General features: G+C 55.1%; 1 protein-coding gene and 1 long non-coding RNA gene across 8 annotated transcripts in view; one reads left to right on the forward strand and one right to left on the reverse strand.

The window, feature by feature from the left end:
- The window catches only part of KIRREL3 (kirre like nephrin family adhesion molecule 3), a 584878-nt gene that overhangs the window by 29555 nt on the left and 529312 nt on the right, over positions 1–26011 (reverse strand). For all 7 annotated transcript variants that reach the window (XM_034934017.3, XM_034934018.3, XM_034934016.3 and 4 more), the window contains 3 exons: positions 20337–20494; positions 10098–10248; positions 3258–3363 (listed from right to left, as the gene is read on the reverse strand). In XM_034934017.3, coding sequence (XP_034789908.2) covers positions 3258–3363; positions 10098–10248; positions 20337–20494 — 415 coding nt within the window. The remainder of the gene's footprint in view (positions 1–3257; positions 3364–10097; positions 10249–20336; positions 20495–26011) is intronic.
- LOC117975067 (uncharacterized) lies at positions 1271–19587 on the forward strand. The gene is made up of 4 exons (XR_004665308.3): positions 1271–2167; positions 5892–6075; positions 6337–6498; positions 13575–19587. It is a non-coding gene; the product is annotated as an uncharacterized LOC117975067 (long non-coding RNA).

A 26011-nucleotide genomic window follows, 5' to 3' on the forward strand; every position in this document is an offset into this window, starting at 1 on the left:
TGTTGCTTCCTCACCTCCCCCAGCCCCTCTGAAAGTGGAGTCAGCTTAAGCCTCTCCCAATCAATGTCTAATTTGGTCTGAACAAATGTAAGAGGATTAATTATTTATATCACAGAATCAGGGGGGCTGGCGTGTCACAGCCGCCAGGTTGTCCTCAAATAGACCAAGGTTTCATCTCGTGTGGGGGGGCCACATCCCGCTATCTGCTGGGGAACACTGAGAGACTCTCAGAGGAAAGGGCCCCAAAGCACTTTGGGCTCCTGGTCCCTAGGAGCATCTGCAGTGACATCCCCATGCCACCCAGGCCTCCTTTCCGGGCACTGGGATGGAGGAGGGCGTTATCTCTAGCTTCAGAGATGACAGCCTCTTAGTGAGAGCAGGGAGGAAGCTATCAAGATGAATGAAGGTAAAGAAACAAAGTTTCCTGTATCTTGTCAGTTAGGAAAAATCAATGTACTTATGTGACGAGATTTGCTTACGGCTTTTCTTCTTGGATCCCAACATTGCTTCTGAACACCTGGCTGCTTGGTGAGACCTTGCTGGAGTGAAGGGGCTGAGCGAGTGTGGGTGGGTGCAGGCGCCCACCACCTCCCCTCTCCGTGGCCCCTCCACCGCCTCCCTTCCCAGGCCACTCTGGCTCTCTGGCATTAACCTGGGGGCCGGAGGGGCTCCCTGAAAGCCTCTGGAGTCCCGGAGGGAGACGACCCCTCAGTGAGGTGTTTTCAGGGCCCTTCACTAATCAGAAGGCCATGAGGGAAGGTGACCAGGAAGAACTAGTGAGTCTCTGCAGGGCACCCTGCCCTCCCTGCCCCTCCCAGCTCCTGCTTGGTATAGGAGGGGCCGGCTGTGATACTGTGAGCTCCAGGGGAGTACGAAAGGGAGGACCCACAGGCCACCTGTAGCCTGGGGAAGCCCGCATGTTCTCTGCTTGTTCATTAACTTTTCAGCTTGCAAAAAACTTCGCAATAGTTGTAAGAATAGTCCCATTAACTGCCACCCTCCCATCGCCCGGATTTACCAGTTGTTAACATTTTCTCATACGTGCTTTGCGGTGACCTCGCCTCTCCTCCCACCTTCTTCTCTTTCCTATTATTGCTGTTCTGCTTTTTTGAGGTTGGTGACCCTGGGAATCAGGCCCAGCACTTGGTTTCCTGGGTGTTTGCTGTCCGGGTCAGTAGGCAGGTGTGGGTGGGGGAGGCAGGCCTGGGGGTGGAGGGGTCAGGTCCCAGGGCATGCAGCCCTGCTGTCTGCCCAGCCTACCCATCACTAGGACCCCAGGTGACCAGAGCCTGGCAGTGAGGAGAAACGAAAGTCGAAAGTTGTGTGTCCTGGTCTCTGGGGCGCCCAACAGGCATTCTAAGGGTGGCTGTGAGGGTGAATAGGGGTGCTTGCCGGGTGGTCTGTGGGTGTGAAGGGCTGCCCTGGGAAGCTAGCATGACAGGTATTTTCTGGGCATGTTGTACCTGGTGTTTAGGGACCAGGAGCAGAGACCTGGGAGCAGACAGAGGAGAGAAGCTGAACTTGTATGGAGAAACCCAGGCCTGGCAGGTGCAGCGTGGAAGCCTAGGGCCAGGGAGTCTCATTGGGCGCCTCTTTTGTATCTTCAGTGGCTTCTGAATAGATGCCAGACCACAGCCAAACCAGACTTGCCCCCTGGACCTGGCTGGACCCACATGATTCTGGGGAGCCTGGAGTCCCCGGCTCAGAAGGGACCCTGGAGGTCATCTGTTCTTTCTTCTGACTCTAGTCAAGCAAATGGTTAAACTGGACAGGACAAATGGGTTTCATCCTATTTAAAAATATCCTTGGGGATAGGAACTCTGGGCTCTACCTGGGTTTCTGACTCCAGTGCTGCTTAATTACGCACTCTGCAGGGAGCACCTCCTCATGTCCAACCTGAATCCCTGGCTGTCCCTGTGGCCCGTTTCCTTCCATTCTGCCCGCGGGGGCCACACTGGCTCTTGTCTTCCCTGTTCTCCATTCCCCCAGGCTGGCTTATTTCCTAGGCTGGGACCATTAACATCCTTGGCCTTTGCAGATGCTGCAGCTTAATGGCCGAGATCAATGGCAGAGGTGACACCTGGGCTCCACCACCAAGCCTGGTCTGGTGGAAAGAGACCAGGCTGAGTCAGGGCCATGGCAAGTTCCACGTGGCACCCAAAAGGAGGTGAGTCTGCCCTTGAGTGCCTCCAAGGTCACTTAGTCTCCTAGAGTCTTGCGCAGTGACAGTGCCCAGGCAGAAAGGCGCCCAGAGGAAGCGTGTGTTTATTGGATCAGTCAGACATATCTAAGGAGCATGTGGTTTATGCCATGTGCTGTGCTGCATGCTGAGAGCCATCAGTGACTAAATTGCAGTTCCTGCCTTCAAGAAGCTCTGTCACAAGGCAGAAACAAGTAAAACAAAAACAGTGATGCTTTGGCCGGGTGCGGTGGCTCATGCCTATAATCCCAGCACTTTGGGAGGCTGAGGCAGGTGGATCATGAGGTCAGGAGATCGAGACCATCCTGGCTAACACGGTGAAACCCTGTCTCTACTAAAAATACAAAAAAAAAAAAAAAATAGCTGGGTGTGGTGGTGGGCGCCTGTAGTCCCAGCTACTTGGGAGGCTGAGGCGGGAGAATGGCGTGAACCCAGGAGGCAGAGCTTGCCAGTGAGCTGAGATCACGCCACTGCACTCCAGCCTGGGTGACAGAGCGAGACTCTGTCTCAAAACAAACAAACAAACAAACAAACAAACAAACCAACCAACCAAACAGTGGTGCTTTTATCCATGTTGTGAGCAAGAGACACACAGGGGCCATGAGTATATGTGATCCCGGATGCTCACTGGACTGGGCCGGGGCCCAGACATCCTGATCTACCCAGGTGAACCAGTTTGATGGGCACAAGACTAGAATGGAGGTTCTGATCTTGCTGCTTCTCCTGGTTGTTCTGGTTTTTTTTTGTTTTCGTTTTTTTTTTTTTTTTCCTGAGCCTTTTCCCCATGTTTGGAGTGTGGAATAATCAGGCTATTCAAGCAGAAGGTGTGAGTCCTGCTTCCTCCAGTGGAAGAGGGCGCGTGCACGCAGAGGAGAGGAAGGGTCCACACCGCTAGCAGGCAGGCGGGTGCAAGAGGAAGGGAAGAAGGCTACTGGACACGCGATGTGGACTAGGCACACACTGCAGCCATGCTGAGGACCCTAAGTGACATCCCACGTGAGAGGCACGGGGGTGGGGGCCAGTGGCCAGGCCGGGCCCCCTCAGCGGTGACTCTCACCTGTACTGGGTGACAGCTGGGTTGGCCTTTGCAGAGCAGTGGAAAGTGACGACGTTGTCCTCCAGCACTGGCTGTGGCTCCACCGAGAGGTTGACCAGTGGGGGGTCTGCAGGGAGAGGAGAGTCACTTGTAGACCGGAGAAAGAATGGGGGCAGGGAGATCCTGGGCGACATGGAGGATACAGCCAGAGACTCCACCACCCAGGGACCCTCAGAGCAGCCCCCGCCCTGGTGGTCTCCAGGAAGCTGGGGGCTCCATGGGAGGTGCCTGCTTCAGACAGTCCTGGAGGTGGGAATAGGGCCTCCCCGTGGACTTGGGGCCTGGCGTGGACACGAACCCCGAGCCAGGAAGCCTCAGGCTTGGGCCCAGGGGTTTCCCATCCTCCAACTTTTGGGCGGAACAAAATACTCCAGGAAGGAGAGGTGGGAAGAGGGGTGCAGGGCAGAGAGGGGCGCGTGGACACTCAGTCTCACTTCAGTGCAGACTGTCTTTGAAATGTCTGTTTATTATCTCTTTTCCGTAAAGGTTCTGGGGCATTTGTTAACTTGAAAGCGGCATTTACACCCTTTCATCAGCCTAATCATCTCCACTCAGTCCTGGCTGGTGGCGCATGGCCTCAGCTCCCCAGGCCGGGGCTCGCTTCCTCATTTCACATGATAAGACGCCAGGCTCTGAAGTGCTAAATGGTGAGAAGGGGAGGAGACAGAAAGTCAGGGAGAGAAAGAGGCAGGGAGACAAGAACCAGAGACACAGAGACACACAGAGACACACAGAAGGGACCGGAGGCTGACAGCGAGACATGTACACAGAGGAGACACATGGAGACCATAGAGGAAGAGAGATTGTGTGTGTGTGTATGTGTGTGTATGCGTGTGTATATGTGTGTGTGTATGTGTGTATGCATGTGTGTATGTGTGTATGCGTGTATGTATGTCTCTGTGTGTATGCATGTGTGTATGTATGTGTGTGTGTATGTATGTCTCTATGTGTATATATGTGTGTGTATGTGTGTATGCGTGTGTATGTGTGTATGCGTGTTTATGTATGTGTGTATGGCGTGTGTATATGTGTCTATGCGTGTGTGTATGTGTATGTGTGTGTATGCGTGTGTATATGTGTGTATGCTTGTGTATATGTATGTATGCGTGTGTGTGTGTCTGTGTGTATATGTGTGTGTGTAGAGCGAGAGAGAGAGAGACAAAGATGAGGAAGTGACAGGGACAGGGAGAGACATGGGCAGAGAGACAGAAAGACACACACATAGAAATTGAGAAGTGCAGAAAAAGGGTGAGAAAAAGAGAAATCTAGAGAAGCAGAGGGCAGAGTGATGGAGCGATGGAGACACTGACCTGTTTGCAGAGACTGTGACTCAGACAAGGATTTCAGACACTGACCTGTTTGCAGAGACTGTGACTCAGACAAGGATTTCAGACCAAAAGCAGAAAAGGCCACGGAGACCCGGTACATAGGGCCCGACAGTGACAGGGTGTTAGAGAGAAAGACCAAGTCAAACAACGAGGAAAAGAGATACGAAGGAGGAGCAGACGCTGCAGGATGGAAAGATGGAAACAGCTCGAGGGGGCTGCAGCAGAGAGACAGAGAGGTGGGAAGGGCTTCCATCAGCCTGGCCCTGCCCAGCTCAGGGGCAGCTGGCTCTGGATCCTCTCCAGAGGCTGGTGTCACCCCCGCTGCTGGGATCCTGATGGCCCCCAGGCCTCGGCACCCCCGGGGCGTCCACACGCCGAGGGATGGGGGATAACGAGCCAGTTCCCATCCTTTTTCCCTGTCATGGCCCAGAGGTCTGGCTGAGTTGAGCGGGCAGCCCAGGACCTCGTCCCCATGGACAGGCTGGGCCCTGGGTTGCATCTTCTGGGTCAGTCCCCACCAACAAGCAGAGCAAATTGTGGGAAAGTCACGAGGACTTCTAGGGGTCCAGCCCATTTCCAGAAAAAGAAGTAAAGAAGCCAGTTTCTCAGAGGCAATGAGGAAAAATGCTGGTCTCTCTCGGTCCCCATGGGGGCACCACAAAGGGAGCAAGGCCCCAGCTGGCTCAGTTGGTCTGGGCTCTGGTTGGGACTATGGTGGGGTCCTGAGACCCTCAGAGAGTCATACACTCAGCCTCTCAGCTGCAGACCGAGCCGGCCTTACCCTGGAGTTGGGATCACATAACTGCTCAGCTGCCCTCTTCCTGCTGGTGCCCAAGAGGACCCTGCCTCCCTGCCTAGTGCCAGGCACAGGAGCTGGCCTGGGAGATGGCCCCAGGGGCTGTGCTGGTGTCTGCAGGCCCTGGGGAGAGAACTCTGTTTTCTGAGTAGCAGGTGGCTGACTGTGCTGGGGAGCCTGTTCTCCCACATTTTCCCTAGTTCCGGATGGGGGACCACAAATCCAGGAAACCTCTGCTCCTGGTGCGGTCGGCCTGCCTGCCTTTCATGGGGAATTACAAGGGAAGTGCCCTCACTTGTGATCTCAATCCCAGTTGTAAGGCATAATTCAAGTGGTCACAAAGATGGGGTGACAAGGAATAGTCACGAGAACTCTCCTCCCACCCCCAGAACCCCGTGGCCTCTCCTCGAAGCTGCACCCTAGCTTCTAGGGCAAGGCTGAATCAGGAGTTCCAGCCCACTTTCCATGCAGGGCTGGCTGGCTGATCTGGGCGTCCGTGGGACCCTACCTAGAGAACATGGACACCCAGGGAGGAGCCTGCATCTCGCCGTGGGTTGGAGAAGCGGCGGTGGGGCAGAGGAGCTTGGGAATCGCCACCTGGATCCAAACGCATTGCTGGCCCGTGCCCTCGCAGTATAAAGGCCAACGCTGGGACGTGAGTACCCACCCCAAGTCTGGTTTGAGGAGGTGAGTGCCAGTCCCATAGACTCAAGGGACCCGCCACAGAACTTGGGGGGCTGTTCCAGGAGGCCCTTCCCTCACCTGGGGGTCTTTTCTAAAGTGATGAGGTCTGAGAGGCAGGGAGGTGGGGCACACACCTGCTGTAGGACCTTCCTGCTGCCCGATGCCTCATCACGCCCCTGCCATGATCAGCTCACTCGTGAGGCTGCTCTCTTGCACTTTCCCTTCCTCTTAGCATCGTCTTTGGTGATCACCTGCCCCGAAGCGATTCACAAGGGTTCCACACTCACTGGCCTTATCTGCATCTCCACCCCAAGACCAGAGGTGCCCAAGCTTCTTTCTCCACTTCTGCTGGTGTACAGAATATACATTTTCAGGAGTCTGCCAAGCTCCAGAGGTATAAATAGTTTACGTCATATCCAACTATTAAACATGATTTTAATCTCACTTGTGATGTCGGCAGCATAACTTGCAGGAGGGCAGCTTTGATGTAGCTGGTGGAACTGAGATCACATTGAACAGATGTTACAGCTGAGAGTCTGTTAGTGTTTCCATCCACCCGTGTGTGCGTGTGTCCATGTGTGTGTGTTTTCAGGGGAAGTATTACATGGAGGAGAGGGTAGGAAAAGAGAGAATCTTCATGACTCAGTGATTTTGTAGCACATTCATTTGAAACTTGGCAGCTGGACACAGAGTCCAGATGTGGTGAGGCTTTGGGGGTGTTAAGCTTTCTCTCCCATTACTCAATCTGAGGGCTTTGTCTTCCGTTGGGTAACATATGAAGACCAAGAGAAACAAACAACAAATGTGCTTTTGCTGAGTTTGGATGCTTCTTGGTTGACTGAGAAAATGAGCAGGTTCACAAAGGCAGCTCTGATGCAGCCCATGGTGTCCTTAGTAAACAGTTGGATGCTGACTGAATGAACAAACGAATAAATGGAGGAGAAGCTGGAGCAGGAGGAGGGGGAAGGACAGAGGGAGCGGGTGGAGAATGTGTGCTTTGCTTGGCAAGCACATACAAGCACCTTCAGGCTAGGGGCGGTGAGCGCGGGGACAAATGGATGAAGATCCCTTGCCTGTTAGGGCTGTGGGGACACCTGATGAGGGGCACCACTCACCTATGGCTCTGCGTCCTGACAGCAGCTGGTAGGTGTGGGGCACTCACAACGTGTCAGACACTGCGCTAGGGGCTTGACAGGAAGGATTTCATTTAATCCTCACTGCAACCTTAGGAGGTAAGCATGATTACTTCCATGTACAGAGGAGGAAATCGGGGCACAAGGAGGTTAACTAACCGGGTCAGTGCCACTCAGTAAGTGGCAGAGAGTTCAAAGCAGGAAGAATGCTGTGGCCTTCACCACTACCCAGTACTGCCTTGGACGAGGCTGGTCTGGGAAACTGGGCTGCTGGGCCCCAAGTGTCACTCTGACCTCATTCTGACGCCTCCTAAGGTGGCTGAGATGTCCTTGGAAAGGAAGCCAGAAAGGGCCCAGAGGCCTGGCAAGACCCAGTGTCCTCTGGATGCAGACTGTCACCTGCACCCTGTTGAACGATCTTCTGTGGGCATGAGTGCAGAAGGCCGGGTGGGCTGTGGTTAGGAGGGCGAGTTTCCCGTTGCCTGGAGAGGTTCTCCTGGGGTAATGCCTGGAGCAGGAAACTGCTTCTTCCCACCTCTCCCTGCCAGGACCTACGCTGCTGTCGCAGGGGGCCAGCTAGATTGTCACTTTTGTCCAGGAGTCTGTAACATTTTGTACAGGCCTCCTGATCAGGTTGGGGACAGGCTGGGGAAGAAGGGAGGGTGGTGGTGGTGGCAGTGAATCGAATGGCAGCCTGGAAGTAGGAAGCTTGGATGCTCTGTGTCTCCCGCCCTCTCCCCTTCCTGATTTGGATTGCATCTGGACAGAGAGCTCTGATCCGTGGCCAGTCCTCGGGCAAGAAGGGGCCTTGGATGTCATTTGGCCAAATCAGACAAGGAACCAGAGTCCCCTAGGGTGATGTGACAGGCGTAGGCCCAGCCCACCCATGGGTTGTGGAGCCGTCGTGGATGCTGGACTGCCTGGCTTCGCAGCATCTTACCTTTTCCAGTGGGGCTTACTGCTCCATGTGGCTGCTCACCACACAGGAGGAGGCGGTGCTCAGACCCAGGACCCAGGCCAGGGCCAGGGCCAGTGAGGGGGAAGAGCCGAGGGTCGGAGATTAAGGAGGCCTGGCCTCACTTTCAGGGCCAGCCCTCCTTGCATTGTGTGCCCCGGGGCCTCCTTCAGTCACCCTAGCTCTAGGCTTGGCCAGAGCTCTGCGGCCCTGGCTGCTTGTTAATGAGGATGCCAGAAGGCTCCTTGGTACAGGGGTATGTCGGGGGTTGTAGGGGGGACAGAGATGTTTGTTAATAGCTGGTGGCAAGACAGTGAAGATAAAGTCCCCCCCGGCCCCAAGAACTCAGCCGTTGTGTGTGGGTGTCTTGAGCCTACCTGAGGTTTTCAACCATTTCTTCTGCCCTCTGGAATCTAAATGGTGTCTGTCAGGATTCTAGACACTGGCTGGGAACTTCTGCTCTCAGCTGCCAAGATGAGCTCTCAGAACCTTAAGACCTGGACCCCATCTCTGGACTCCAGGTCCCTGGAGAGACACTCAGAGCCCAGAATCCAGAAGGCTTAGAGAAATCAGGGCTGTTAGGAAGTGTTTTTAAATGCACTTGCTTTAAAATGAGTAAAAGACTAAGGAGGACACGAATGCCAGCCTGCAGCTCCAGCCTTGAAATTCAGAGCCCAGGACAGAAGCAGCCACCTGCTTGCGGTAGCGTTATGCTTGGCGGCAGGGAGGGGATCTCAGAGGAGAGAAGTCCACTTTTGAGTCCTGACTCTTTGAACTAATCCAGTCCTGAGAGGAAGGCCCCTGGAACACCTTGCTGAGCTCTTCTTGGTTCTGGGGCTGACAGGCACCTTAGGGAGACTTTTAGGAGACTTTCAGGGGTCTCTGTTAGGTGGTTGTGGGATGCGATGCTGGTGGAGCCCTGAAGCATCATAATTGTCAACATGAATCCTAACACAGGCCACCGAGGGCTGGCTGGGCAGGAGTGTGGAGAGGATGTTACCAGGGTGGACTCTGGAAATCTATGCTACCTAAGTGGTCTTGGGCAAGTTAATCACCCTTTCGGTGCCTCGGTTTCCCACGGTAGGGACCACAGTCGCACCTTCTCCAAAGAGTTGTTGTAAAGATTAAATAAGGCCAGGCGAAGTGGCTCACATCTGTAATCCCAGCACTTTAGGAGGCCAAGGCGGGCGGATCACTTGAGGTCAGGAGTTTGAGACCAGCTTGGCCAATATGGTGAAACCCCATATCTACTAAAGATACACAAATTAGCTGGGTGTAGTGATGGATGCCTGTCATCCCAGCTACTCAGGCAGGCTAAGACAGGAGAATCGCTTGAACCTGGGCAGCAGAGGTTGCAGTGAGCCGAGATTGCGTCACTACACTCCAGCCTGGGCAACAGAGCAAGACTCTGTCTCAAAAGAATAAAAAAAGATTAAATGAGATAATACATGTAGATTTCCTTCTTCTTGTCCCCTTGATCAACCCTTCCATGAGAGTGGCTGGTGCACCCTCTCCAGAGCACAGCGCTGCTTGCTGATTCTGGAGCCTGGGGACCCTTCAAATACCAGCATCTCCACTCAGACTTCCCCTCCAACAGAGCGGCCACCGGCTAGGCCAGCAGAGGCAGCAGCTGACCGTATTTATTGGTGTGAAAGTCCCACCTTGTACAGGTGTTGAAATGTGGCCTGAAGATGTCCTTTGCGAAAGACCCTCATCTGTGAGGTTGCATCTCATGACAGTAAGGAAGACAAGATGGTCCTTCCTGTCCGTATCTATAAGCTGGCCAATCCACAGAGCTGCCTGACCCATTTCCTGCTATCAGATGGGCCAGGCCATGGTCAGGGTTGCTGGGTGTTTCACCCTGGGCCTGGCAGGGCTGGGTTGTGGGAGGGGGTGGGTACTCACGCTGGATGTCAATGGTGACCGACGTCTCCTTTCCTCCGGGGATGGCTTTGTTGGTGGCACGACACACGATGCTCTGGCCATTCTCCACGTCACCAGGGGAGATGAAGAGGGTGCTGACGATGCTCTCCCGCTTGCCGTCCCGAAGCAGGGTCTTGGGAGAAGGGGAGAGGGGAGAGAAAGCTCCATGTCGCTTGGCTGGGGTGGCCAGCCTGGGTTGGGGGTGAACGAGCACCAGCTTAGACAGAAGGGGGAGCTGTGGATGGAGGGGTTCAGCTTAGGAGACCTGGGCTGCCCATGTCTACGCAGAGCTCGGGGGTTACCCCTGGCTCCCTGGCCTGGCTAAGTGCTGGGCTGTGGAAGGAAAAAGGAACTAGACAGTTTTCCATCATGTGAAAATTAGCCTGGATTCACATGCTAAAAGCACAAAAGAAACCAGGATGGGTTTCATGGAAACCAGGCTTCAGGGAGGTCCCATGTTGAAATGAACTCACATCTTTTTGCCTCTGGTGCTTGAGTGACAGTCTCAGGCTCTGTAGGAAGCAACGAGATGGTTTGCAACCAGCAGAGACCGTGGCCCCTGAGCGGGGACAGTCTGCAGAGGGGGCACAGTTTGGGGAATGGGAGTCAGAGTGGGTGGGGATATGGGCAGAATCAGTGCACATCAACCTTTCGATTATTTGCCTATATAAATCCTTTCAACTTTCCAAAGCGTTTCACTCCCTGATCTCGTTAGAGTCTCAATCAAACCATAGGTGGGACAGATACCATTATCTCCCGTTGGATAGGGGAGGAAATAGGTGGGCTAGACAGAGGCTATGGAGCTTGACCAAACTCACACTTCAAGTTGGTCCTGAAATAAGTACTAGGCTCCTACAGCAGGTTGAATGGTGTCCTCTCCAAATTCTTGTCTACCAGGAACCTCAGAATATGACCTTATTTGGGAACAGGGTCTTTGCAGTTAGTTAAGCAATTAGTAATTAGTTAAGGCTCTTGAGATGAGGTCATACTGATTCAGAGTGAGCCTTAAACCCAATGACTGGTGTCCTTGGAAGAAGAGAAGACAGTCTGCTGGGTGTGGAGGCTCATGGCTGTAATCCCAGCACTTTGGGAGGCTGAGGTGGGAGGATTGCTTGAGCCTAGGACTTGGCGACCAGCCTGGGCAACATAGGAAGATCCTGTCACTACCAAAAAAAAAAAAGAAAAAAATTAAAAAATTAGCCAGGCATGGTGGCTTGTGCCTGTAGTCCCAGCTACTTGGGAGGCTAAGGTGAGAGGATCACTTGATCCCGGAAGGTTGAGGCTGCAGTGCGCTGAGGTTGTGCCACTGTACTCCAGCCAGGGCCACAGAGTGAGACCCTGCCTCAGAAGAAGAAGAAAAAGAAAAAGAAGAAGGAGAAGGATAAAGAGAAAGGGAAAGAGAAGAGGAGGAGGAGGAGAAGAGGAGGATGAGGAGAAGACAGAGAGAAACAGAGAAGGCCAGGTGAAGGTGGAGGCAGAGATTGGAAGGATGCTGCCACAAGCCAAGGAATGTCAGGAGCTGCCAGGAGCTGGAAGAGGCAAGGAAGGATTTTCCCCTGGAGGCTTTGGAGGGGCACAGCCCTGCTGACACCTTGATTCCAGACTTGTTGGCTTCTACAACTGTGAGATAATTGATTTCTGTTGTGTCATGCACCGAATTGTGGTGCTTTGTAATGGCAGCCCTAGGAAGCAAACCCATCTTAACTGCTGGTCTCCCACCTTCCCAGGTCATTGCTTTTCTCTACTGGGCCACAATGTCATTCCGAAGCTAGTTCCCCATTGTGGCTGCTACCTCCTTCCCTCTCCTGTTCCTCTTTGCAGCTACTTCCCCATCACTTTGGGGCGCACTAAGTCAGGTGCACCCCGGGGAGGGTGTGCTGAGTGTGTGTGGGGGTGCACTTCCAGGTTGGGATTGGGGTCTGGTCAGTATGCAAAGGCTTCTGCTACTAGGAGGTACTAGGAAGGGACCTCACTATGGGTGCAGTCCTGTTTCCCCCCGACTGGAGCCAGGGAGTAGATGAACAGACCACTCCTCCCTCAAAACCTCCCATAAAGTGACAATGGCAATGTCTCTAATTCTTATGAGGGCCCCGGAAGACAGCAGCATTATCTTTGATTAGCCAAAGAGAAACTTGTGTTCCAAGTGAGCCGGGAACTTGCTGGGTGGAGCTAGGATTTGCACTTAAGAATCGGTGAACCCTGAGCCACAGCCTCTGCCGCAGCCCCGGGGGTGCTGGACGGTGGGTACCGTGCTCTTGGCAGGACAGATGGGAACAGTTAGGGCCACAGGGAGAAACCTGTAAGCTCCTGGAACCCCACATTCTGAGTCCTTAATTCAGTGAGGTTTTTCTCAACTTGGGGCAAACCTCGTGGCGTCAGGAGAACAGGGCCAGAGCCTCTATATAGAACAGCACATCTTGCTGGAGGCAAAGCCGGACCGTGACATTCTAGAGAGCCACGCGGTGCAGCTGCAGGCCTGGGACTCAGGGTGCCAGCCACGGCCCTGGGCAGAGGGGCTGGAGGAGAGTGACGTGGCCAGATGCAGCAAGCCGGGGGCAGGACCACTGGCCCCGGGGCCAGCAAAATCGGGCAGAGGAGTGAAGTTGAACCCCAAGCCAAAGCCCGGGCGGGGAGGGAGCAGCAGCTGGCACCGCTTTACCACCCTGCCTTGGGCTCTTCAGCAGACCTCATCGAGTCTATAAATAGCCAAGTGATAATAAGAACAATTTCCTGGATGAAACCAAGACTTCGGGTAGGGCGCTCAGGGGCGGGGAGGTGGTGAGGAGCGGATCGGTATTGTTCTTCTCTTCTCCTTTACTTTTCCGTTGTGCTAACAAGGGACATTTACATAAGCTTGACTCTGCCAGGAGCCCTTCCAACGGATGGGCTCTGGGCGGTGGGTGCCAGTGGCAGGGGAGGGAGGGGCCCCAGCTCTAATTAGGCCCTCTGACTGCTCCCCCTCCTCCCTGCACCCAGCGTGCTCCTCCGCCTCGGAATGATGATTAATGACATATTTACTGGGTCCAGGCGTGTGCTTTTCTGGGAAATAAAAATTCTGGTTCAAGTTGTTTGTTCCACCTAATTAGAGAAAAAGGGAGATGTGTTCATTAAACAAAAGGAGGGTGAGGGGAAGGCACATGCCCCAGCACCAACACCCTCTCTGTCCCCGTGGAAGGTCCCAGCACCTCCTGGGCCCCTAGCTCGCGGGGGACCCCAGGCCCAGTGCAGCGGGTATCCCAGGGAGGAAGGCTGGGTCTGCCAGCTCTGCTGCAGGACGACTGAGGAGAGGAAGGTGGGACAGAGCTGGGGGGCCCAGGGGGAAGGCTGGAGGGAGCCCTGCACCTGCAGGACAGGGCGGGATGTGGAGGGGCACGGGGGATCTGCACCCCCGGGTTTCTCTTCCCCCATTCCTTTCTGATCTCGCCTCTCTTGTTTTTCTTTTGCTTCACTCCTTTTCAGAAATGAATCTCCCCTAATTGTCACTTTTCTCATATGCAAATGGAGCCTCTGGACTTTGCAGCCTTGAAGGTACTGTCCAGGAGAACATTCTATCATCTGCAGGTTCTAGTCGCAGCTCCGCTCCGCCCCTCCCTTCCCTGCTTCCCTTCACTGAGCTTGGCTCTGGGGACACACCATGGGCATTGAACCTCCCACCTCCTGCTTCAGAAAGCTTCATGCCTTGCAGGTGAGCTCCAGAAGGAAGTGAGTTATTCATGGTGGGCCACTCACTGTGGGAGCCACCGCCTCCAAGGCCTCCCTCCAGTGTGGTGAGCACTAACGTGCTGCCAGCCCCCGGGTCGCCCAGGTTGCCCATGTGACTGCCATGGTGGCTCCCAAGAGTCCCCGAGGACCCAGCTCCTGTGTGTGCAGATATGGGCCAGGGGCAGGCATATAGATGGCATATGTGCAGCATGTGTCCGGGAACGAGTGTGCTGGGGCATACACCCCCGTGGGTATGTGCGCGTACCTGTTTTTGTCTTTGGGTGTTCATGGGCCTCTGTCCACTGACTGCCGTGACTCTGCGGGGCCCCAGGTTCTCTCTGGACGCTGCCTGCTCAGGTGCTGCCTCAGGGCTGTGCACCCACCCCCACTGCCCCTCCCTAAGGGCAGGGATTTGGCACTCACTTCTCTAGTTCCCCAGCACTGGCCTGGGAGGCTGGTCTTCCCGGGTATGGTTGTACACAGTGTACCCCACCCCATGGTTTTCCTGCTTGGGTGGCAGTGGCTGGCCACTCTGCTCTTTCCAAAGCCCCCAGGGCCTCCTCTGGGCAGTGGAGAGCCAGGCTGAGCTCTCAGAAATGGGTGGGCTGGAGGGCAGACAAGGGGTGGGGGCCCAAGCACTGGTGCTAAATATGGGATGCTCATTGATATGCAAACAGTCTGGAAAGGCCGAGAGTAGGAGTGATTGCCTGGCAACAAGGCCGCCTGGCTTCTCCCCGCTACTCACCTTCCCCACCTGCTGGGTCCCTTTTTTTTTTTTTAAAAAAGAATCATAGCTCTGCTTCCCCTTTTGATAGCTGCTTGGGGCTCCACGTGGGCTGGTTGCCACCTGTGGGCCAGGTGGAGGATGCACAGTGCTTTTTGCCCCAGTCCCTGCATCCAGCCTTGAGGCCAGAGGCCAGAGGGGTGCCCTTCACAGAGAAGGCCAGGATGAGCCTCGGCCACACCCAGTAGAGACTCTAGGCCCCTAAGCTGGGCAGATACGTGCAGGGTGATGGGTGAGTGACCAGGGAGGGGGTGCCCAGTGGAGGGTGAGGGCCCTATGCATGTGGGCACTTATCCCTTTCCTGAGTGGGGTCTCCAGAGCTCCTCTTAGCAAAGGTGGTAAAAGGCGAGGCCAGTGGTCCTGGTGGTAGGGGTAGAGGGCAAGGGGCTCCAAGCAGACACAGACACGACTGTGCGTGCTAAGACCTTGCAACCCTCCTGCCTGGCAGGAAGCTGCACTTAGGAAGGGTTCTTTCTGGGCTCAGCCTGTCCTCTCGCCCCTCCTCTTCCGTAATCCATCTTTCCTCCCCTGCTGTGTGGACTTGGGGGCTTTCCAGAAGAAAGAATGTGGTCTCCACTCTGGCGCCAGGCCCTCAGAAGTATGAGGAACAGGGAAGGAACCCACTGTCCCCAGACAGCCCAGGGTTGAGTCTCCAGGAAGAAGCTTGGAGGGGCCTTTTCCTGCTCCGTGCCTCTGCAGCCGACACCTGCTGGGAGCCTGCAGTGGGCACTGCCCAAGGCCCCATCTGGCAGTATGGCTCACCCTGCACCCTGGAGGCTGCGACAGTGGCCTGTTAAGGAGAAGCATGGCCAGCCTGTGCTGGGGGAGGGACTGGGTGCTTCCTCTCCTGCCCTTCCTCCTGGGGAAGGGGCCTGGTGCCCTCCAGGGCTGAGGCTCATCCCTCCCTTACTGGTCCCATGGTGGAGTCACAGAGAGAATGGTCAGTGAGCAACCCAGAAACTTTGAGAACAGGCCTGGTGTTTTATGAAATAGCTGTATGACCCCTGGGGCAGGGAACTGGGGTTCCCCCTGTGGGACAGGAGCCAATAATAGTAGCTCACATTTATCCAGTCCTTATTCCTGCCCTTGACAGGGTGCTTCCGATGCATAATTTCTTGTAAGTCACTCTGCAACCCTAACAGACATCCGTGATCATTATCATTGCATTTTGCAGCTGGGGAAACTGAGGCAGAGGGTGACGTCACCATGTTATGTTATGGATCCCAGGCTTGAGCTAGGCCTTCAGAACCATGTGGCCAGCCTAACTATGACACCGATGTCTGCATACGGGAAACGCAAGGTCCACAGCGGGGTGGACCTTGCAGCCGTGTGGATCCAGTGAGGGGGTGACAATCCCAACAGCAGTGCTTGTTGCAAGCTTGCTATGTGCCAGGCGTGTTTCTCATTCAACTCCTCACAAGCACCCCTTGAAGTGGGTGCTGCTGTCGTTACCATTGTATGGCAAGGACAGGGAGGCACAGCAAGGTGAGGTCACGCAGCTGGAAGGTGGCAGAGCCCGGATCCAAATTCAGGCTGCCAGCTCCTGAGCCCATGGGGATAATCATCCACCATGTGACAGCCACTGAGGGCGTCAGACCCGACAGCAGCCAGGGCTGCCCTGAGGGGTCTTTTCTGGGGTCCTTGGAGGCTGCCTGATTTTGTGTGTGCTCCCAGCTTCTCTTCCTCTCTGCAGCTGATGCTCTGGTCCCTCCTCATATGTAGCCTCTCTGGGGAAGTCAGGAGTGCTGTTGGCCTATGGCAGGGCTCCTTGCAGCCCTGGGGGAGGAGGGGGTGAGCTGGGCCCCTGGGAGGGGAAGCAGAGGGGTTGGCTCGGACAGCCCCCAGAGCCTGCTCCATAGTAGCCCTGGATTGTGCACCCTACTGGGTATACTCCACATCACAGGCTTGTAGCTTCTCCCTGCCCAGCACACAGCCCCGTGCCTGGGGAAGCTCCACTGACGTGTGCTGGCTCTGCTGGTCACCCCTTTGGTCTCCATGAGAACCACTGGCCGTGGGGTGGACAGTTAGGATGGTGGATGACCATGGTTTGGAGGAGAGGCCCAGAGAAATGAAGTGCCTTGCCTTGGGACACAGGGCTTCTTCCCATGCTCATGTCCAGGGACACACTGAGGGTCTCAGGCCTCTGCTGCTCCCTGGACAAGCCACAGAGGGGCAGGAGACCATCTGAGGTGACTGTCCCCTGAGGAATCTGTTTCTCTTCTGGAGCGTCTGATCCAACACCTTCATTTTGCAGACGAGGAAACAGATGCCCAGGGAGTGAGTTGCCTGAGGTTATGCAGTGGAAGCTGGAACCCAGGCCTGCGACTGCCTGGCGCTGCCGTTCCCGTCACAGGCCCAGGAGCATGGATCGGGTCCCCCGCCCTGCTGTGCAGTAGTATGGTACCAGGCTCTCCGAGGGGCCTTCACAATGTAGACAAGGATGACATGTTGAGCTCGAGGTGATCCTGGGACAGGTCCAGCAGAGTGACCCTGACCTCTCTCTCCACCTGATGGCATGTGTCCTCTGCAGGACATTGACTCTGCTAGGGGCCAGGCTGGCCCAACTTCAGGGAGGGACAGGACAGGTGCTCAGACTGGAAGGAAAGCCCTTATCCTTCCTTTTCATTCTCCTCTGGACAACTCTCTCTCTGTGTTATATCCTTGTATTACATAACACGACAGGGTGGCTTCAGCCCAGGACATAAGGGAGAGGCTTGTCTTCCAAGAGGCAGCCATCCCTCCCTCCCCCTGGACTTGTGTCTGAGGGAAGGAGTTTGCCCTGGGTTCTGGCACCAGGTGCTGGGTTCTTTGATCGGCAGCCCTGGAGTGACTTCTTGGCAGGTGGTCAGTTTGGGACAGGAAAGACACACCCTCAGAGTGGGGACGGGCCTGCCTCACATCCTCGGATGACCAAGGCCCTGCTTATCTTTCCAGGACTGCTTAGAGGACTGGTGGGTGGGGGGAACCAGGCCGTGTATTTCCCCAGTCTCTGAGGCCAAGGAAAACCCTCAGACCTGAGGTGAGCAGGCGTTCTGGAGGCTGGGCCCCCAGCTGCGGAGCTTGGGGGGCCGGCTTGCCCTAGGAGGAGCATGGGCAAGGGCAGAGGCCAGGGTGTCAGGAATTGTGGTTCCAGGCCTGGCACTGCCCACTCCACCACTGAGAAGGACAGTCACTTCCCCACCAGGCCTCAATTTTCTAGCTGCAGACAAAAGAGGTTGGCCCAGGTATACTGTAAGGCCTCGTTCATCTTAGAGGCTCTGTGGTACATTAACCCCATCTGGGACTCTATGCACAGTTTTGTTGAGTGGAGTTTGGTGGGGGCTGTTTAAAAATGTACCCAGAATTTTGTTTTTATTCAGGTAGAGGGAGGCCAACAGAACAGGAGACAACTGCCGTTGAAAAGACAGTTTGTGGCCGGGCGCAGTGGCTCAGTCCTGTAATCCCAGCACTTTAGGAGGCTGAGGCAGGTGGATCACCTGAGGTCGGGAGTTTGAGACCAGCCTGACCAACATGGAGTAACCCCGTCTCTTTTAAATATACAAAAAAAGAAAAAAAAATTAGCTGGGCATGATGGCGCAAGCCTGCAATCCCAGCTATTCTGGAGGCTGAGGCAGGAGAATCACTTGAGCCCAGGAGGTGGAGGTTGCGGTGAGATGAGATCACACCATTGCCCTCCAGTCTGGGCAACAAGAGTGAAACTCTGTCTCAAAATAAATAAATAAATAAATAAAAAATAAAAAAAGAAAGAAAAAAAGAAAAGACAGTTTGCTACTCATAGTTCCCAGAGGAAGGGGAGGCCCCAGGGTCAGTTGGGGCCGGGGTGGGAGGTGTAGGGAGAGTGTGGGCACAGCCTCTGTTGTGGCTCGCTTTCATAGGAAGGAATGGTGAGGTAGGGTTGGTGGCTCAGCAGGTTTAGGATTGGATAGCTTGAATAATTTCCCTGGGCCCTGAGCTGTAGGGGTGGTCTGATGTGTGGCCCTGGGGAGATTTAGGGTAGGGGTATAATGTCCTGGACTATGGAGCCTGAAGAAAAAAGGCTGTGGGGGCCTGGGCTCCGGATTGGTTGGTCTGCTTTGATATAAAGCCTGCTTGCTATCTCCAGGAATTAGCTTACCCTGGTCCTTCCCTGGGTCTGCAAGGCCCCAGATGTCAAAGCATCATAAAATACACAACATTTTAAAGACACAATTAATACGGGGGCCAGTTCAGGGTGCTTCCAGCCCTTGGTATCATGTGTGAATTAGAGACAAGAACCCCTGTTGGTAGACACAGCACGGCAAGGGCTGTTGGGTAAGGGATCATGGGCTGGATTTCAGCCCTCCCTGGCCCCTGAGCCAGGCACCTTGGAGATGGTGGAGCCTAAACGGCTTCACCTGGCAGCCCTGGAAAGTGGCCAGATTTAGCAAATAAAATACAGGATACTCAGTTAAATGTGAATTTCAGATATATAATGACTATTTTCTTTAGTATAAGTATGGCTTGTGAGTATGTCCCATGCAGTTTTTGGAAGATACTTATATTAAAAAGTTATTATTTTTCTGAAACTCAAATTTAACTGGGCATCTGTCTTAGCCCAGCTGGGCTGCTATAACAAGATATATAAACTGGGCGGCTTATAAACCACAGACATTTATTTCTCACTGTTCTGGAGGCCAGGAAGTCCAAGATCAACGCAGATTTGTTGTCTGTTGAGGGACAGACACCTGGTTCATAGATGCCCTCTTCTCACTGTGTCCTCACAATGTGGAAGGGACAAGGGGTCTCCCTCAGGCCTCTTTTTTGTAAGGGCACTGATCCCATTTATGAAGCTCCACCCCCATGACCTGATCATCTCCTAAAGGCCCCACCTCCTCATACTTGGGGGTTAGGATCTTGACACAGAAATGTTGGGAGCCACAAACATTCAGACTGTGATTGCATCCTGCATTTTATCTGCACCCCTAGACCCTGGCCACTACTGTTCCTGAGTCTCCTCGTCTGACCATGGACTATTGTTAGAGTCTTCCCCAGCAGTTACCCTAGGACATAGAGGAGAGAGAGAGAGAGAGAGAGAGAGCACAAGTCAGATAAAAGGATGGACACACATACAAATGAGTAGGAGAACCACAGCATGAATGAGAAAAAGTGACACAGAGTGAGAGAGCAAAAAAAGATACAAGGAGACAAAGAGTGAGAGAAACCAAAAGGGGCAGGAGAGAGGGACAGCTGCAGAGAGACAGGGCAGCTGGTTCCCTCCCCATCCAGCCCCCATTATCCCCCCTCTACCTAACCCCAGCCCCTCCCCAGCAGCCCCCCACCATCCTCCTTTCTACCTAATCCCCCAGCCCCTGCCAACCAGCCCCTCACTATCCTCCTCTCTACCTAACCCCCCAGCCCCTGCCAACCAGCCCCCCACTATCCTCCCCTCTACGTAACCTCCCCCAGCCCCTCTCCCCAGCCCCCACCATCCTCTTCTCTTCCTAACCCCCCCCAGCCCCTCCCAACCAGCCCCCCACCATCCCCCTTGCTACCTAACCCCCCAGCCCCTCTCCTCTTAGGCCCCCATCTAGCCCCCCGCCTAGCCCCCTCTCTACTTAACCTTCACCCCTCCTAGTCCCCTCCTAATCCAGCCCCCGCTCCTTTTAGCCCCCTCCTTACCTAGCCTCCTCCCCATCAACTCCCTGTCCACCTAGCCCCCTCCCCACCCACTCCCCTTGAAGCCCATCCACACCCACCCCCTCCCCTCCAGGCCTCACCTTGGAGTAGGTGGCCCCATTGATGACCTCTCCCTTTCGCAACCAGATGATGGAGGCTGCAGGCTTGGCATTGTCTGCGTGGCAGGTGAGGTTGAGAGGGTCCCCCGCACGCAGGCTGATCACAGGGCCCCCCAGGATGACGGGGTCATCAGGCGGCACTGCGGGGAGAGAAGCAGTGAGGTCAGGCCGAGGCTCCCCCCTCGGGCAGGACGGCAGGCAGGCTGGGAGGATTTTGTGGAGATGACGACAAACAATAATTATCATACATTAATAAAACGCATCATCCGCTTGTATCGTAATGATGAGAGCAGCACCCACAGTGATCCCTGACATGTGCACTGCGTGCTTACAGTGGAGGATATTCCTGCCAGTCATCGCATCCCTGCTCAGGGCCTGTCAAGAGGGGACAGGGCTAGCAGCCTCAGCCTGCACTCCCAGACCCAGAAGCAGAGCTCTGTGGCCCAGGCGATGTCTGTGGCTTCTTTTTAACTTCTTTTTTCTTTTTTCGAGATGAAGTCTCTCTCTGTCACCCAGGCTGGAGTGCAGTGGCATGATCTCGGCTCACTGCAACCTCTGCCTCCCAGGTTCAAGTGATTCTCCTGCCCTAGCCTCCCAAGTAGCTGGGACTACAAGCACATGGTACCATGCCCGGCTAATTTTTTTTTTTTATTTTAAATAGAGATGGGGTTTCAACATGTTGGCCAGGCTGGTCTTGAACTCCTGACCTCAGGTGATCTGCTTGCCTTGCCTCCCAAAGTGCGAGGATTACAGGCCTGAGCCACCATGCCCGGCCAACACCTGGTTAATTTTTGTATTTTTAGTAGAGATGGGGTTTCACCATGTTGGCCAGGCTGGTCTCGAACTCCTGACCTCAGATAATCCACCCGCCTCAGCCTCCCAAAGTGCTGGGATTACAGGCGTGAGCCATGGCACCTGGCTTTTCTTTTTTCTTTAAATGAAGCACTGTCACACCTGCTGTCTGAGTTAGTCCTCACAACAGTCTGGTGAGGTCAACATTACCACCCCAATGACACAGATCCGGAAGCTGAGTTCCGGCAAGATTAGTGACTGGCTCAAGGTCACATGGTGGCAGAGCCAGGGCTGGAGGCCAGGCCCAGGGAACCTGGGAGCACCAGGCCGGCCCCTTCCCTGGCAGGGAGCAGGGTACAGGGCAGCCCTTCACAGTGGAGCCAGCGCTTCGGAGGGCTGTGTAAGCGCTGGCATCTCCTGAGCTCCTCACTCCTCCAGAGCGGCTCCAGCCCCTTCGTCCCCAGAGGCAGCCTGATTCTCTCCTGTCCCAGCCTTCCCACTGCATTTTGTAGTAGGGTCAGAGACGGGTGGCTCCCGTCAAGGGATCCTGAGTGCCAGGAAGAGGGCCATCCGCGTCGGAGCACGGTCTCCGCAGAGCCCAGCACAGAGCCCTGTGCTGGGGAAACTCCACTGACGTTTGCTGGCCCCACTGGGGTCACCCTTTGATTCCAATGAGGACCATGGGCTGAAGGATGGTGGATGATCATGGTTTGGAGGAGAGACCCAGAAATCTGAAGTGCCTTGCCTTAGGACACGGGGCCTTTCCCATGCTTGTGCTTGGGGACACGTTGAGAGTCTCAGGCCTCTGCTGCTCCCTGGACAAGCCACAGAAGGGACAGGAGGTGAGGCGACTGTCCTCTGAGGAATCCCTGTTTCCCTTACCCCAGGAGGAGCTGGGCCCACCAGCTCTGGAGGCTGAGAGAGGCCCAGGGCCTCCGGACACATCAAGACGTGAGCTGTCTGTGTACACAGCAAACACAGAAGGGGTAGTTGGATAATGGGGGCGTGGGAACCTAGCACAAAGGGTCCTCTCTGCCTGGTGGCCAGAGAAACCCGCCCTTCTATGCAGGCTCTGTGCTCGGGGCTCTGGGCTGGAGAAGTTCAGAGCTGAACAGTCACAGCTCCGGGCCTGTCCTGACTCCACTGGCTCAGCCTTCCAGCCTCAGCCTGCATGGGAGCTTCCCTCCCCTTCTCAGGGGATCGCCCCGTCAGCCCTTCTCCTAGTCCACTCCGGCTTCTGTGAAAGCTCCAGGAGGGACAGGAAGCCCCCATGGGGGCCGGTAAGAAGCCAAGAAGCAAACCTTCAGAACAGCTGCCTTGCCCTCCCTGCCCAGCCTTGGAGGCCTGCTCCCACACTAACAGCACAGCAGTGCCATTTCCTGAGGAATAAGCAACCTCCCAGGGCTTCCGAGAAGCCATCACTGACCCCAGGGGCAGCGAGCCCCGGACTCCACCGAGATCCTGGCTCAGGAACAGAGTCTGCCTCAGGCGACCCTGCCTGGCCCTGGGCTCTTGAGCCGGGAGGAAGCAGGCAGGAATGGGATGGATGGAGAAGACAACCCCCCAGCCGCCCACCCCACACACTTTCATTAGTGCCCATGGGCCTCCTTGGGGTGGGCCTGGCCACAGGGCAAAACGGAGGCGGCTCAGGGCTTTCCACCAAGTGGGGGTGGGTGCAACCGCTTGTGGCGGAGGGGAATTGCATCTCCACGCGGTGGGTGGGGGACTTCCAGCAGGAAGAGCAGGGCTCAGCGGTGGCCAGCCTTCACCCTTCTTTCTTCAAGGCAGCCTCCCCGACCAGGATGGAGGAGCTCGGGCTCCATGAGCTAGCTGAGGGCCTGGAAAAAGAGCCACGTGGAGCCCTGGGGACAGCCTGGATGCCTGGGGCCTCAGCCTTCCCAGTGACTGTGGAAAGTGCCTGAGAGCAGAGGGTGGAGCAGGAAGCCCCTTCTCTCAGGGTGGCTTCAGGTGCAAACGTGAGAGCTCAGAGGATCTGGGAGCTGACTGCTCTCCAGCACAGACATTTACTGGGCCTTGGACAGGGGTTTGAAGCCTTGACTGCATGCTCCTCTGCAGAGGTTTTAAAACCTCACTGCGGGCCACACCCTGAGCAGCCAAGTCCCAGTCTCTGGAGGGGACCCCAGGCATCAGGACTTCGGGGAGCTCCCCAGGGGGTCCCATGGCAGGACCAGCTTTCTGGGCTCTGGACTCGGCTGAGGGGCAGGAGCCTCTGCTTGCTCTGAGCACAGTGCAGCCACCAAGGCCTCCCGAGAATCCAAGACCCAGAGGACGGGCCCTTCCTCCTTGTGGCTGGAGTGTTGTGTTACTGGAATATCGGATTAGAGGCAGCGCGGACGAGGGAGGAGGGAGTGGGGCATGTTGTGGGAGTGCTCAGGCACACGCACAGCCACACACATACATCCACCCTCAGAATGGGGCCTGATTACATCTTCCCAAATAAGTGGTTATCATGCTGGGTATTCATGTAGCCATGCATTATTGATTGGTCTTCGCTTCACTGCACACCAGATGGGGGTGGGGGCTGGGGGGGTGGGGGTTGGTGAGGAGGGAGGATGTTTGGGGGCCAGCAGGCTGAAGAGAAATCAGCAGTCGCTCTTGGCAGCTGTGTCTGGTGTGGAAGGGGGCTCCTCATTACCTCCCCATTCAGACGCGGCCAGGCTGGGCCAGGCAGTGGCGAGGGGAGGAAGTTTCAGAGCGGTCCCCGCCTGGAGATGTATTGTTCATCACCCCCTCGCAGGATTGGTTATTATCCTCAACCACTATAGAGTTTGGGCTTCTAATTTTTAATCACAAGGAAGGTGGAAGCGTTAGCCTTTTCGTGATTAATCCGGAGATAAAAATAGTTGACTGTTTTGGTGTTGTGCTTGTTGTCAGTCAGGAAAAAAATGGCATTAACTGTTGGGGCACTGAGGCCTGGGGAGGACTGAGCGGATTCCAGGCAGAGTGGGTCCCCAGAGCTGGAAGCCGGCCTGAGAGGCCACAGTGCGGCCTTAGCTGGGGGTGGCTGAGCGACACTCCTGCACCCAGCTGGCTCCTGGGGCATTGATTATGAAAGAAACACATCATCACGGGATGCTGAGCTCTTTAAAGTTTACTCTCCCATTGGCCAGGACTGGAGCAGACAGCTTCAGTCTCCCTCCCTGCTCTGCCCCTACCTGCCCAGCTCTGCAGACTTTGCCTTGTGTGGGTGGGCGGTGGGGGCACCCGTCCCTTTCCCTGTGTGTGGGAGGGAGCCCCCAAAAGCTTTCCCCAAGTTCTGCTGCCAAAGACAATGGGGTCTTGGGTGGAGAGGTGGCATGGGGAGAGGGAAATTGAGGCCAGAGAGCACAAGAGGCTGACCCAAAGTTACCAGTGACGAGAGCAAAGAAGGGTGAGGGTGGGCTTGGGACGCACATCCTGGCTGTAACTGGAGAGGTAAAGCTTTCATCTATTTCACGCACTACGGTTCTCTCTAACCTCTATACTCCCCTTTTTTTAGAGACAGTTTGCCAGGTTGGCCAGCCTCGTCTGAGCAGGCTGGAAAAACTCTCTTGGTGCCAGGACAAGGACAGCACTGAGGGAATTTCCTCCAGTGTCCACTTGGTCACCCAACTGAGACCTGGCTGGGCTTCCAGGAATTCCTCGATGCTCCATCAGCCTGGGATGGTTGGTCTCTGAGCATGGCTGATCGGTGGCAGCTGGAGGGGTGGGGGACCAGCAGCACCACCCTCCTGCCCCCATACTGCATGGTGGAGAACCTCATAGACACCCAGCCCTTTGGAGAGCAAGACTGGTTCTCATTTGACTCAATGAGCAGCGAGTTCCCCACAATGCTGGCAGAGTGGGTCTATCACGAACACCAAACCCTCCAGGGGCTTCCCGCTGAAGGAGAGTAGGTGTTGCCTGCAAGCACCGGCACTTACGGCCCTCGCTGCCCCTGGGGCCTCGGTCTGTTCCAACCACTCCTTACGCAGCAGGCCCTGGCCCCACTGTGTCTCTGCTGCTCAGCAAACCCAGCTCCTTCCGGGGCCGGGCTTGCCCTGCTCTTGTCTGTCTGTTATGCTCTTTCCTGTTCCTCACTCTGCTGGCTCTTCCTGTCAATGAAGGTGCAGCTTCAAGAGCCCCTCAGTGATTCTCCACTACCCACCCCTGCACTTTCTGGATCACTGGGTTCATTTATTATCTGTCACCGTTCTAGAAAGGACAACAAAGACCTTATCTATCTTGGTCATTGTGATATTGCTGTATCACACAGTAGGCGCTAAAGAAATATTTGTTGAATATTATTTGTTAAATAAAAGAATCTCAGAAGGGGAGTGGGGATGGGGCCGGGGGGCGATTATCATGGGCTTTGGCTTCTGAGGTCAGCGTTTTAAATCTTGTGTGTGTGTATGTGTGTGTGTGTATATATGTGTGTACATGTGTGTATATGTGTGTATGTGTATATGTGTGTACACGTGTGTATGTGTATATGTATATGCATGTATATGTGTGTATGTGTGTATGTGTATATGTATATATGTATGTGTATATATGTGCATGTAGATGTACGTGTGTATACATGTGTATGTATGTGTGTGCGTGTGTATACATGTGTATGTGTGTGTATGTGTGTATATGTGTGTGTGTGTGCATGCATGTGTGTGTGCATTGGGTACAGTTGGGAGCGGGCTGCGTGAGTAGTGGGAGGGAGGAGCGCAAAGCAGGAGCCCTTCTGAGGCAGCTGGGACAGCGCTGTAGGAACTCTGCGCTGCTGTGGCATCAGGGTTGGTGCTCCCTGTCTCTCCTCGAGAGAGGGAAGCCTGGCTGAGGGGGGCTTGGTGCTGGGAGCTGGTTCTCAGCCTGTTTCTCCGTGGCTACTGTCC

Source organism: Pan paniscus, chromosome 9 (assembly GCF_029289425.2).
Source record: "Pan paniscus chromosome 9, NHGRI_mPanPan1-v2.0_pri, whole genome shotgun sequence".
NCBI classification, from domain to species: Eukaryota; Metazoa; Chordata; class Mammalia; order Primates; family Hominidae; genus Pan; species Pan paniscus.